Source organism: Megachile rotundata, chromosome 8 (genome assembly GCF_050947335.1).
Source record: "Megachile rotundata isolate GNS110a chromosome 8, iyMegRotu1, whole genome shotgun sequence".
In the NCBI taxonomy this organism is placed as follows: domain Eukaryota; kingdom Metazoa; phylum Arthropoda; class Insecta; order Hymenoptera; family Megachilidae; genus Megachile; species Megachile rotundata.
The window spans coordinates 5,499,833-5,515,579 of NC_134990.1; the positions used below are offsets into that span (position 1 = coordinate 5,499,833).

General features: G+C 31.4%; 1 protein-coding gene across 5 annotated transcripts in view; it reads right to left on the minus strand.

The window, feature by feature from the left end:
• Positions 1-15,747, minus strand: part of cher (filamin A protein cher) — a 135,703-nt gene that overhangs the window by 13,287 nt on the left and 106,669 nt on the right. For 4 of the 5 annotated variants that reach the window (XM_076534355.1, XM_076534356.1, XM_076534358.1 and 1 more), the window contains 3 exons: positions 5,374-5,514; positions 3,339-3,641; positions 860-1,915 (listed from right to left, as the gene is read on the minus strand). In XM_076534355.1, the coding sequence (XP_076390470.1) occupies positions 860-1,915; positions 3,339-3,641; positions 5,374-5,514 (1,500 nt within the window). Of the gene's footprint in view, positions 1-859; positions 1,916-3,338; positions 3,642-5,373; positions 5,515-9,413; positions 9,691-15,747 lie in introns of all 5 variants that reach the window. The other variant, XM_012287011.2, reaches the window with a different exon arrangement.

A 15,747-nucleotide genomic window follows, 5' to 3' on the forward strand; every position in this document is an offset into this window, starting at 1 on the left:
TACTGCATTATTACTAATTAATCAAAATATTTTCTGTTCAAAGTTAGAAAAAGAAATAATTAAACGATATGTTATTAAATTTTACTTATTTTAAATTGATAGTAATTAAATGAAATAATTTTCAAAATCATTAATAATATATAAAGAAAAAGAATGTAAGAATGCAATAATTCAATTCGTTTAAAATATATTAATAAAAACTTGCACTTTAACTATGTACTAATACATGTATGTTAGCCCTATACATTAACTAAAGTTTCCTTGAAATTCATTCGATATTCAATTTATATTCTGTGTATACAATTTTACAAAAATAAAGAAACCTACTACATATCGCCCAGTTAGTTATTTAACATTTTGTTTCTATATAAAATTGACAGAGTCTACTTCGGTTATAATAATCCATCCATTATACATCTACCTATTTAACTGTTCTAATCCTATACGATATGACAACTATTTCTTTCATATCAATATTGTAAATGATCATCTAAAAATATCCTATAATTGACCTTCAACCTGCATTGTCAATATATTTCTACAAAAGTACAAAAACCCACTATGTGGTACCACTTTGCACATCTAACTATTTAATCGTTTTGGTTCTCTATAAAATTCTCTATTATGGAGCGGCTATTACGTTCATGGACATTCCTATAATTCCTACATATTTCAAATTAATTCTCTTTGAAATATAATAAACCCCGTAACCCCTTATATTGCACGCATAGTAACTCTATACAGAATATACTAATTCTGTTCAGGCCCATAGTAATTCTTTTAAGAACTCCGTACATGATTCATTCCACATCGCTCTATCTTCCACTCTCCAAACACTTCAGAAGCAAACGAGACTCACCAGGTTCAGACACGACGTAACTAACATAACAACTGCCATCTTTGCGATCCTTGAAGTCGATCTGCGCCTTGCTAGGACCCTCCACCGACACGGCCAGAGTTCCAGCTCCAGCTTCTCTGGTCCAGATATTGAATTCGCAAGGTTCTCCCTGTTCTCCCCTCTCCAAACCAGGACCTCCAGCATGCACTCTGTGAGCTCCGCCATCCCTTAGAGGCCCGACGGTGAACTGGAAGGGTGATCCAGGGATATGCATTTCCCTATAACGAACGGACACAGTGTGCACACCCAGTTCCTTGGGAACGAACGCCACGGCGTATAAACCGTCTTCAACTTCTTTAATCTCTGCGTCTCCTGTCACACCTCCAGGTGACGTGACAGTCGCAGCCAGGTCAAATGACGTGATTCCAGGCATCTTGAAGGTCAATTTGCACTGGCTGCCAACTTCCGTGATGGGCACAGCCTCTCTCTGCCGTTGAATCTTCTCTCTCTGACGATTGCTACCCTCACCGGACACCTTCACGGTAAATGGAGAGCCTTCTACGTGGTGGTCGGCGAATTTCAGGTTCATTATATAGTAACCAGGCTCCGTGGGCTTGTAGGAGATGTTCAAGGTGCCATCCTCGTTGTCCTTGCACTGGATCTCCGCTTTACTGGGTCCTTCCATGGACAACGAGAGACCTCCGAAGCCAGCGTTTCTTGTGTCGATCGAGAACGTGTTCTCCACATGCGTTTTACCCTCTTTCAAGCCTGGACCGGATACTTTGACCTTCTTCGCGTCTCCCACCTCGCGGTCCTTCACGTCGATCTTGAAAGGTGAGTTGGGGATGTGTTTACCCAGCTTTTTCACGGCTACCGTGTGCTCGCCAGCCTCGCGGGGAGTAAATGACACGCACATGTTGCCGCTCGGCAACATCTTCAGGAAACATGGCTCCTCCAGACCGCTGGGCGCTGTGATGGATGCGTTCAAGGATCTGATGTCGGTGTCGGTTACTTTTCCGGGAAGTTGGACCTCGCTGCATGAACCCACCGAGATTTGATTCCTCTTGCGACCCTCGCCTGCAAATATAACAGTGGACTGTTTTTAGTGGATAGAAAATATCAGATTCTTAGAAAAAAGGTGAGGTTCAAGGAGGAAGATTTCTTTCTCTTGTGTTTTGAAAATTTACATGGTATGTCCTGAAAGTAATGTCAGTAAGTCGATTAAAAATCATTTATTGAACTGCTCGCTACAAATGATTAAAAATCTTCAAAATAGGCTCCTTCTGCGTCAATACATCGGCTCCAGCGAATCTTCTAGCTCTCGAATGCATTGCTGTAGGCCTCCTCCGGAATTTCCTTCAATGTCCCGAAAATTTTGCCTTTCATGGGTGTTTTGACTCGTGGAAACAAAAAAAGGGAGGAGCTATGACCGGGCTGTACGGGGGCTGGGGAATCGCTGGCACCCCTGCTTTAACCAAGTAGTCGGAGACGATAAAGGCCATATGGGCCGGAGCGTGGTGTAACGTCCAGTTGTCTGCCGATATGGTTCGTGACGATGCCATACACTTGAGTTTTTGGAATATTTAGCATATCGGCCATTAAACGAACACTTAACCGTCGGTCTGAGTTCAACAATTCCCTCACTCGTGTCACATTGTCGGCTGTGGTGGTCGTGGATGGCCGTCCGGCACGGTCCTCGTCGTCGACCTCTTCCCGGCCTTTCAAAAAGGCCTTGTGCCACCGAAACACTTGCTGATCTGACAGGGCATCTTTTTTATAAGCTGACTTGATCATAGCAACCGTTTCCGTCGCGGTCTTTCCAATATTCACGCAAAACTTGATCGCAATTCTTTGTTCTAACAAGCGCTGCATTTTGACTTGTACAGTGACACAAAACAATTCTCACGGATACGCTCGTCCTCACTCTCCGGATGCTCGGAGCACCTTCAGCAGCGGAGATCTGTTTAGCTGACTTCCCGTACTACCAATTTTAACCGAAAAAATCGCGGTCCGACATAAAGTCGCGTCACAATAAAGTCACTGACATTACTTTCAGGACATGTATTACGACGACTGTTAGTGGCTCACTCTACGGATTCATTCGATTATCGTACTTTGCCGTACCACTGGCTAGCGACATAACAAGGTTAAGCCTTTAATCTTAGGGACACACGAATTTGGGGTCTGAAGATCTCAGGTACGCAGTAGAAAGCTGGAATATTTCTTTTTCTAATACAATGTGACTATCTATTTAATAGTATAAATAGCAGTTTAAAGTGTGCTAAAATACTGCCCTACGAAGTGTTTCATAATTTTATAGCAAAATAAAGCAGATGGCGCCCGTTTCCGAGCTAGAGATTCATATTCCCTCGAAAACAAAGGCAATTATCTTGTTATGTCTGCAATCACTGATCATAGAGAGAAACAGTTTGCACAAAATTTGACCACACCTAAGACGTTAAATTCTGCAAACGCAAATAAAGCAGGTCGAATTTCGTACCTGTAATTTTAGCAACATAAGGGCTGCCTTTTATGTACTTGTCACCGAATTTAACAGTGATTTTATATTCTCCTGGGGCAGTGGGTAAATAGGAAACTGAAACGGTTCCATCTTTATTGTCGTGGCAGGAGATTTCAGCTTTGCTAGGTCCTTCGACTGCTAATGAGAGACCACCAGCTCCAGCTCCTTTCGTGGAAATGGTGAAATTCGCGGGTTCACCGCAAACACCATAGATTAAACCTGGCCCATAAGCTGTCACGTAACCGCTCGCTAAGGAATCCACATGGAATCTGAATGGTGAACCTAATTAACAAACAGTACACAGTTTCGTAAGTTTAATAAAACTACTAAATATAACATTTTTAAATGATATTAAATTTCTAAATTTCGATAAAAATTAGTATTAAATTTGTTAATCTTAGAAAACTAATCCTAATTTCTCAATTTTAAGAAATCAATTTTTTCCTAATTTTTTAATTAACATTAAACTTCTAAATATCAACAAAAATTACAATTAAATTTTTTACATTTAAAAGATAAATAGTGAATTTGCAATTAATACCGAAAATTGTAAATCTCAATCAAAATTGATGTTAAATTTTTGGGATTCAGTAAAAATTAATATTAAAGTCTTTAAGCCTCAATTAATATCAAAATAAAAATTTTTAAATGTTAATACTAAAGTAATCGATGCTAAATATCTAAATCTTAATAAATACTGATTTCGAATTTTTGAACAAAAGAAAATTGAATATTAAATTTTTAAATCCCAAAAAATTAATATTAAAAATTTTAATTGATATTCAATTTGCAAGATTCAATAAAAACTGGTTTTATATTTTCAAATTAGACAAACTAAGATTAAAATTTCAAATTTTTAAAAATTAGTACTATAACTGCATTAATAATATATTAACAAAACTAGTATTATAATAAAATCAATACTGTACTAACAAAATCAGTACTGTAATAAAACTAGTACTGTAATGAAATTAGTATTGTATTAAGAAAATTGGTGCTACAATAAAATGTGTACTATATTAACAAAATTAAAAGAATTATAACAACGTCATATGTTATATCAACATCATATGTTAATCATTATGTTAATAAAATCAGTACTGGAATAAAATTATTATTTTACAAAGAAAATTGGCGTATAGCAAAAGACAATGTGTGTGCATAACAAAATCAATTCTATGCCGACAAAATAAGTACTATAATACAATCAGTACTAAGGTGAAGTGAGGTAAGTGCAGACTGGTTTTTGTAAAGTTGGTATTTAAACGTAAGTATTCTCAGTCTGCTATATAAATACTTAATGCTGTCGATATCGAACGTTTTGCACAATTACTACTATTTAATTAATATTAACTAGGACCTTAATTTTCCTTGTACACTTTGATTTTGATAGGAAATTGTTTAAAATGTCAACTACTCTGCACTTTCCCCGAAAATGGGGTAAGAGCGTAGCTTGAAGTTAAATACTTTGAAACTTTATTTCATGTGCAATGGGGCAAGAGCAGAGTTATTAACAAATCTGCTATAAAATGCTTTTTACTGCATTATGCAAGTACTCGATACAGCAAACAAGTACTCTTAGCTGAAATATAAAAGGGGTATAGTGAAACCAAACAAGAAAACAAACATAATAAATGGAGAAATTTCGCTCATATTGTAATAAACATAGCCTGTATACGCACTTTCCCCGTTTACGAATTTACCCCACTTCACCTTATGTGAAAATAGTACTATGATAAAATGAGTATCATAGCGAAATCAATCCTGCATTAATAAAATAAATACTATATTAACAATATTTATACTGAAATAGAATCAGTGCTATATTAACAAAATTAATATTATAACAAAATTAGTACTATATTAAAATTAGCACTATAACAAAATCAGTAGAAGTTGTCAATGTAATTAAATGCACGAAGTGACGAAAATCGAGTTTTCATCGTCGTCATTTCGTTTCATCACGCTATGCGCTGGTCAGGAACGTGTTAATACGTTATGTAATTACTCATACCTTGGACATGTTCGCCGTTAAATTTAACAGAAATTTCATGTTGTCCCTCCTCTCTTGGATCATATTTAAGAGACACGGTGCCATCACGATTATCCTCGATCACTGGTTTATCCACATTCCCGCTTGGCATCTTTACTTCCGCTGAAATAACAAGATGCATTCAGAACTTCACATGCTTACGAACCATCATATTAAATCCAACAATCTGATTTCTCATTAATAATACTTAACATCCTTTTATGTTTTAAACCTATTATTATAACTTAGCTTGTCTGATTCGCTCTTGGAATACTAGGATCGTTTAAAAAAGTTGCATGAATTCTTTCAGACTTTTTGATAGATTTTTGCCTATTGGAGGACGAGTCGGACGTGCACGAAACACGTTTACATTTTAAAGGTAATAAAAATGCGTTTATGCAGTGTGGATCATCCACTGCCAAACTCGCTATAGTCAGTTCAAAGAATTACTGTAATTCTAATATTTTGACAAAAATTAAATTCATGCGTTCTTGCTCTTAAAACGTACATTGTTTCGCAAAAAAGAAAAACGTAACGCGTAATGATAAGTAGGTGAGTTATCAGGTCCTGCGGAAAATTTTGTCGCTTTTTGTGTCGGTGAAAGAAAATGCAATGATCTGATTAGATAATGGCCTTTACTCGTAAAACAAGATTAATTAATCCTGCTACGGTCTTTCGGGTCTTCGTCGACTCATGACGCTTTTACACCTTTAAAAACTTTTACTGTTATCAAGAAACTATTATTTGTCTAGGGTAATCTAATACGTTATAATAGCTTGGTAAATAAGTAAAATCGATCAGTGACCGCGTCAAATATTTTATTATAAATAAATGACAATCACATTAATTAAGCTTTGGAAAGTGTGTCGGTGGACACAAAGCATTGTTTCATAGTTCTTAAAGTTTTTAAAGAACTAGATAAAAAATTAGAGTTTTAAGGAAGGTACAAAATATTATTTCTGCATTTATCATTGAATATGTTTGTTTTTGGTGTTCAAAAACAATTTATCATTAAATTTATTTTCTTTTTAAGAGAATTATTAGGTTTCTGTCGAAATGCGGGTATAAGATGGATTATGTAATATAAAACAGGTTGTGTAGTGCGTATACGTGCCTTCTTAATATTATATAGTATTATAAGGTTATTTTTAAAAATAATGTATAAAATAAATTCAACAAAAGTGGAAGACATTTATTTACTTATCTATTTCATTTAAATAAATACTCATTTTTCGTAACAAAAATAAATACATTTTTTACAAGTTTCCTGTGTTCCACATTAAGTGCTATTTTTCCCACAACTTCCGTTTTTTTTAAATATTTTGTATCATAATTTTAAGAAATGAAAATTTCTACATAATTAGCATATGAAAATCTATTAATTTCGTGATGTTAAAATCTTTTCATTGCAATGAAAACTTGTCTATTTCTGATAACCTCTAATAATCGTATACTTAAATTAATTTGGATAATTAAATTTTTGAAATTATATTTGAAATTATGTGAAAAATCCGGATGATTTACCGAAATAAAAAATTGTTACACACAAGACCTTTTTAAATGTAAATAAAGTGAATGTAACGCAATACTGATACAACTGAGTATGAATTAATCACTCAATAATAATATAATTTGGTACAAGTTAATAATTTAATACAAAAGCCTAGTACGAGATAAGTGCATGAATGATATTACAAGTACAGTTATATTGAATGCGTAAGAATATTTCAGAATGAACCGCGAATTCCAGCCGCGAACTGGTATAAATACTTTGGCTTTCATCTTTTGCATTCGCCGCGGATGATTCACTCGCGATGTTCATCGAAAATGAAAAGGTGTAAATTCGGCTTCACACTTGATACGCTCTTCCATCATATAACGAGGTCATAGATGTCCTCAGAAGTGGATAGGCTATTCCCGTTCTTCAGTCTTCCGATATTGCATAGTCAAACTTTTGTATACAGTTAGTACCGGTGTATAGAACATATAAACTGAGTGCGTCACGCAATTGGAACTTGTTAAGAGATAGGAAAAAACTGTTGACAAAAACGTTGAATGGTATAATAATGTCTATTTTTCTACGACCTCATTTTCACCTGAACGCAACGATAAATTCATAAAGTGCAAATGCATTTATTTTTAAATACAATTGCATGTTTTTTACTGGTATTAACTTCTCGAAACATTTTGCGTAAAACGTGTTAAGGTACAAAATTTAAGAAACCAATATTTCGTGTGATATCTCACATTTTTGATAGGCTACTTATTTCATTAGTGAGGATGTTTAAACGTTCTGTCTGCACGTTGTAAACATTTCATATAGCGTTTCTTTATGTTTTTCGAAACGAAATTAATGTGGTCGCCGTTTATGTTTGAAGAATGTTTAATTCGTTCTTCTGTGTCTTCCACAGAAACTAATGAACGAGAGTGCAATTGTCTTTAAGGTAACCTTGCTAGAAAGAAATTGAAAGAGTTGAGATCGAGAGAACATGGTAACCCCATAGCTATAACACTATTGTTATACTGCTGTAATATATACTATTATATACTATTATACTACTGTTATTCTGTGTATTCTAAATCATCAGTTAAAATAAGTTCGTCGTAGGTCATTGTTTGAAATGAATGCATCATGTGTAAACACAGTATCTTTCACGAATCGTTTAACTTATCAAAAATATGAGATATCGGAAATATTAGTTTTTTAAATATTGTACCTTCATACGTTTTTACATTGAATAATTCGGACAATTGATATGTATTAGAGAATATATGCAATTCCATTTTAAAAAAGCACATTTGCATTTTTTGTATACATTGTTGCACGAACAAAATGATATAATAGAAAAAGAGACATTATTATAACATTTAATTTCTTCTTGTACAGTTCTTTTTTATTTCTTACCAAATTCGAAATATAATTCATCATAAGTACGCAACACATCCTGTATAGCTCTACAGCCAAAAAATAGTTTCATCACGAGGTTTTCATTAAAGGTCGTCATATAGGACACTTGCCAGTAACTTTTATTATTTGGCACAAAACAGGCGAAATATGAGATACTGATACATATTGGAAAGATATTTTCGAATGATATTAAAATAAAATAGAAAAAAGGGATTCATCATTTGAAATATTAAACAGGTAGCATTCTCTGCTAGTAATACAGTAATAATATAAAATTATGGATTACAAAACGATATATTATAAAATATAATAAAACTTCAAAAGTTAAATATTAAACATCATCCTAACTTTTACGCTTATTGCATTTCATAACATCCATCTGCATCATCTTATAATACTACAAAGAGTTGCTAGTAGTCGAGATCTCTAATAAGTCAGACATCACGACTACTGTGATTATTTTTAAACTTGTGCTTGTTCCATCATTACAGTACATGTTGATAAATATTTTAAGTGATTCCTCAATTGAAATTAATCATTCATGTTCAAAACTAACTGTATTTATTTATTTATCATACGGGAGAGTCGACAAAAATTGTTATCTAAAATAAGCTGTTAACTATTGTATCAAGGGTTTGAGTCAATTATGTTTGAGGAACCAAATCAGATTTATACAATTTGATTCTCTTGCATCTAATATTTTCTAAGTTATTAAGACAACTGCATTTTTTATGAAATCAAACATTTAAACAAAAATTATTTTTAAATTTAAATCACATTGGGATAAAAAGTTTGAAATATAATCTTATTCCAAATAAAACTATTTTCAAACATTTTTTTTTCATATGAAATTTGTATTTCATACCCTACGAATAAATTGTTCTTTAAACTAAAGTCATTCTTAGTTATGAAGTATCACTATTTTTGTTTCAGTATTACAAAAATTATTCGCAACTCCGTTCAAAAATAAAAAGACATACTTTAATAAATAAATGTTACAATCTAATCAAACTGTTGCATTTTCTTTCACTAATACAAAAAACGACACAATTTTCTGACGTTAGCCAATGCGGCAAGAAAGATGGGCAATGTATAATGTCCTAGACAGTGGAACCTTTTTTCGTTTGCACGTAGAAAAGACTTTGAAAAATTAACGGAGAGAAATCGAGTCCTGGCGGTGGTTCCTGGTTTTCAGGGTCAATCCTGGTGTAACATACGGGTCCACGTTCAGCATAATCGTATTGACTGCACGTGATAATCTTCAATCCTTGCCTGTAGAAGGTCGACACCTCCTGCCACGTGGTTTCGACCTCCTCTTCCTCCCAAACCATATTCAAAGCTTCAACTCGGTCCACTCACTTTGATATGATTTAACGAATTATACGCGTGATCTGTCGCAAAAGTATCGATATTCATTTTCTCGAACCGAAAGTAATCGTAAATTATCGTGTGAACGGTTTTGTAGCTTATTGCGATTCATTTTGCACCGTTTCCCGCGTTTTTGATGATTGTTTGAACATTCTTTTACCGTGAAAGTTTTGTGCTTATGATAGAGTAAGAAATTAGGGATTTTCACTTATGATAGGGTAAGAAAATAGCGAATTTTACTTATAATAAAGTATTACAGTTAAACCTTGATATGAAAATATCAAGAATTTATTTATGTATGCACAAAAATTCATTAATGATTTTTGTGGTCTGAACTTTCGTTCATATGACGTAGTTCCGACATTGACCGAAGTTTACCGAACGTAGAGAACTGCAACGAGCGGCGTAAACGCCCGAACGACCAAACATAAACAAACAACAACATATCGGAAAATTTTAATGTAAGAATAAAACCTTTTTATTTTTGATTTTCTGTTGTGAGACTTTTACCAACATGTTTGTGACATTTTCCTGATTAAAATAAGACCAAACACTTCATAATTCGAACTTGTAATTTCAAGCATTTTACTTGTATCAATACTCTACTGTTGTAAGATTCGCGGTAAACGGACGAGTAATGACAGTTCGGATAATTTCGTTTTTCTTCGGTGCTATTCGGATCACGTGATACGTCTGACAGTCATCATCGTAGACTTCTATGGTTTTATGACTTCATGGATTTTACTCTAGTTATTACAAATAAATATGACCTAAATTATGGTTCTATTTGATTTCATTTCAAGCAGGAAAATATAACAAATATGTTAGGAAGAGATACATATAAAGAGAACGGAAAATAAAAAAGTTAACAACGAACTGGTGTTGTGAACAATGCAAATGACTTTTGATATTTGCCGACTTCCATAGTTGCAGCGTTTTTTCTTTTTTCACTCACTATCTTCTCCGTTTAAAATTTATTATCGTCAATTGAATCAGTAAACTTAAATAGTAAAAGTTTAATAACAAATTTGAACATCCAAGTTTGAAAGTATAAGAGGTAAGAAATGTGGAATCAAAGAAATTGTGGAACCAAAAATTCCCAGAGTAACTACCTAAATATTTAAGGTTTGAAAGTGACCACACAGTGCTCTGCAAGTGCACGGTATATTCCATGCACTAATATTATTATAAAACTTATACTGCATAAAAGAATTCATAACAAAAATATTTTCTGTGTATATGTAAGTGTGAAGAATATTTGAAGGTCAACTTTATTTTGAGAAATGGAATGCCACATTTTTTTTGTATCTTTAGTGCAATAGCTATTACTCGAACGACTTCCGCAACCTATCATTAAATGTGGTGGTAAAATAAACATTCTTATATTTAGAATATAGGACGTGAAGATGAGTTTCGCGGCAAGCTCATTCGCCAGACTTAATCCCATTAGATTTTTTTCTGGAGAGCACTCAAAATTGTCTATCACGAAATACTGAAAAATATGAGACAACGGATTACTGCAGCATGTGTTAGAAAAAGTTTAGGAACAAAACGCAGGACCTAACGATAAGAGCATAACTATGAATTTGAACAAAAAAAAAATACAATTTTCGTTTAGACAATTTTGAAAATTGAAGAACTTTCAAAAGATGAATTTTATAGATTTTCAAGGCAATTTTTTAGGACAACAAACTATATGTTGCGCTAATAATTTTGTTGCGAAATTTCAGAATTTCCTTAAAAATATTTATTATAATTTTTGTGAATATTTTATATCTGTAAGAACTAATTATTTTTAATCTTTTTGAGAAGATTGATATATTTGTGGACATTCAATTTCTTTTTTAATTTAATACCCATTCAATATATTTACTGTATCTAAATACTATTTTACTTGTTGAGTATTATTATCAGTGTTTTTGAATATATTTATTTAATTGTTATTCGTTTAAAACAAAATGTAGGTACACAGAAAGTTTCCTAACCTCAAAAAAATAATATTTCAAGAATGATCTTTCCTGTATATTCAATATATGAATACCTTATTATTTTGTTTATAAAATAATAACACGATAACAAGCATTTACAATAAATTATTCTATTTATTCAACAGTATTCATGAATTATAATATTTATTAAAGGTTATTTATAACTTACTCTATGTATTTAAAGTCATTTGTAAAACATTTAATTTATTCCAAATTATTTATAAATTATTCTATTGACAATTATTCGCAAATTATTCCATTTATTTGAGGTTATTCATAAATTATCCTATTAAATGGTCGACAAATGTGCTAAATTAAGGTGAATGCAATTCGGAATTTCAATCGAGAGTCAAATAAAGAGGAAAGTATTCTGGAAAATTTGCAGCAAATTATTGCCTTTAAATTAACGTGAGGTGAAAAGAACGTGACATCGAAACGTGTTCCTCTGGAATTTAGATGAGCAAGACTTGAAACGAGACAAACTTTAAAGATGGGAAAAAGAGTTTAAAAGAGAGCATATCGTAAAGTTTCCGTCATTCCAAGAATAACTTCTCTGACACCCCATGTTTCGACGCGACCCCTGCTTTCGCTATATTGCAAAGCGAACTGGTAAACACAACGTAAATGTAAATTTGTATAAATTTAAATTTAATATAAGCAAATTTAATTTGAATATTTTTAATATTATATAATTTTTTTGAAATAAATTTTTGAGAAGGACTTGTGTAATAGGGGTAGGTTTAATTTATATTTGCTAAATTTAAGGTAGGTAAATTTAAATTTGCTTCTTTTATAAAAATACTTGTTAAAAATTTATTTAAGAAAAATTGTATAAGATTAACAATTAAAAATTTAAATTTGTATAAATTGTTTAATATTATACAAATTTAAGGACTTAAATTTAAATCAACGATTAATTTATTATTAATTATTAAATAAATTAATAAATTAATTTATTATGAATTTAATATTATACATTTTTAAATTTAAATCTTTAAATGTGTGTAAATTAACTATCTATCCCTATTACACAAATCCTTAGAACTACATTTAAAAAAAATTGTGAAACATCAAAAATTAAAAATTCACAGATTTCAATATGACTGAAAAATTTGAGTTTATCCCTTTTTCAAAAAATTCTTCTTAAAAGTTCATTAAAAAAAATTGTATAATATCACAAATATTTAATTTAAAGATTTAAATTAAATTTACAGAAATTTAAATTTATCCCTTTTACACATATCCTTCATTTTAAAAACAAGTTGTGCAAACATTAAAATTTGGTAACATAAGAGCATCGAACAAAAAATTCCACTTGAAAAAGACAATAATTCTGCTAGTTTCAACAATAGTAAAATAAGAAATTTTTTTATAGATTGACAAGATACAAGAACATAACATATTTGCAACACGATGTAACGAAAGGTTAAGTATCGTAAAATGAAAAATACGCCACGTGTCTTATTTCGCACAAAAAGTATCGCACCACGTGACTTTGGTTATTCTGTCCGTCGGGTACAGATTTATCCACGGTTTTTAACATGTGGGAACAGGTTTCACTGTTCAAGAGCTGGAAAGAATGCACGCGAGTCCTATCAATTATATTGTAGAGCCCATCTTTTTTTAACGCAACCGCGGAGACGTGAGTCACGCATTTTTGTCATTTGTCGAATCGGTCACATCTACTAATAAACTCATATAACTGGGGAGTCGGGTGACGGAAACGAAGTATTTCTTTTCGCTCGTACATTCTTTCCAACTCTGATATATTAGATTTTCTCTAGGATCTTACTTTTTATGTCTGTGTCTAAGACTTGGTAAAAACTTCTTTAACACTTTGACTGCAAGTTTATCTATGGGTGACGTTTAAATTTTCATACGAATCTATCTATTATTAAAAACTTTTATTAAAAACTTTGTCACTTACAGAATTGGACATATTCGTACTATTGGAACTATGAATAGTAAATATAATAAAATATTGTGGACATATTTAACAAGATTTGTTAAAAATCGAAATATTATGTATGAAAATTGTCTACTGCTGTGTGACAGTTGACGACTAATGTTCCGCCATGTTGGCGGAACTAAATACGAAAGATGGCGGGCAAATTCAAATTGCTATATATGGAACTTTCGAATTTTTAGAATAAAATGGTGAAATAAATATTTATATCTTGTATACTATGTCTTGATCTATTATAATACTAATTCTCTTTTGTTAATAAAAAGGAAATATTATTTTCAAATGCAGATTTAAATTAGTAAATCACTTTTTTGGAATCAACGTTATAATAAATTATTGCAATAATAACTTTGTCTAAAACTTCTATATTCTTTGTTTCTTCATTGCTGAGTAAGTTTTCTTTGTTATTATTCAGATAACTTTCAAATAAGTGATGTTAATTGAAATAGACCCCGTCAAATTAAATCACGTTAATAAATGAAGCACGTCGAAGTGAATCATGTTGAACCGAAGTACGTCCAACTGAATTACGTTAAACTAAGATACGTCAAATTGAACCATGTTGAATTGAAATATGTCAAATTGAATCATGTCGAATTGAATCGTATCAAATTAAAACACATCGAATTGAATTATTTTAAATTTGATAATGTGAAACTGAATCACACTAAATTAGAATACGTCGAATTGGATCATACAGCAGTGAATTTCTTTGGAAGAATGAAAATTCACTTGGTTAGTATAAATGCGCCCTTACAGTAGTATACCTGCAAAATCCCCACAGCGGGGAATTATCGAACAGTACTCTATAAGCTCAATATACAAATTTTTTGCGAATAAAATATCTCATTTTATAATTATGTAATATCTCGCTATATCTTTAATTATGAACAAAATCAAGAAATAACAAGATAATTTAATATTATAAATTTGAAAATAAACGAGTGAGTCCTAAATAATAATTTATTGAAGCAATAATTCATTCAGGGTCTATAACTGATATCTGAAATTATCTGAAAGCAGAAAATAATTATTTTTACTTCAGGAGATAATAAACATATTCCTATCTGTTTTAATCCTTTGCATTCGAAGATAATTTTATTGTCGCTAACAGCAACTTTAAATATTAATTAAAATGTTAAATGAGTTCTTTTGAGGTTATTATTTCTCTACTAATAATTTTCACTGTTGTCTATTTCACTATGTTTAATACATCACATGAGCACTATTATAGAATTAATTAAATAATGCTTATTTCAAATTATTGTATTAAATCGAATGGCGCCTGACAGGCACCTCTTGAGCGCAAAGGGTTAATTGAAATAAAAATTAAAAGTTAGAAGCAGGACGTACAGAATATTAATAAAAAGTATGATATTTGAGAATTTATTACAAAGAAATTATTAAATAAATCATTATAAAGCTTTCAGTACTGTAAATTTAGTATCTAAATTTATGAAACAAAATTCTTTTATTGTTATTAAAAATACCAGTTTAAGATGCTGCTGTTGAGGAATTTGCTGTAAATTCGCAACTGAAGATATAAATTGTCGAAAATTTCAGCTCCTTCGAATTTGTCTCAAGCGAAAGAAGCAAATTTGTTATTTATGTACGATATTTATTCTGGCTGACAAAACAATTTCCGTTTTTAACGTTTCAAATTTTTCAACTCTCACATTCTAAATTGTTTATATTTTTAAAGTTTAAAATTTCTAGGTTTCCAAATTTTTAAATTCTCAAATTTCCAAATTTTCAAATCTCCAAATTTCTAAATTTCTAAATGTCCAATGTTCTAAATTTCCAAATTTCCAAATTTCTAAACTTCTAAACTTCTAAACTTCTAAATTTCCAAATTTCTAAACTTCTAAATTTCCAAATTTCTAAACTTCTAAATTTCCAAATTTCTAAACTTCTAAATTTCCAAATCTCCAAACTTCCAAATGTTTCAATTTTCCATGTTTCCAATGTTCCAAATTATCAAATTACAAAATGATCACATTTCCATGCTTATTTTATGGACACTTTCTAAACTCATTTAAAATTTAAAATAATAATTTTCTATATTATTTCAAAGTAATATGCATGATGCTTATTCCTATTTCAAAAATAGTTTTAAAATAATAAAT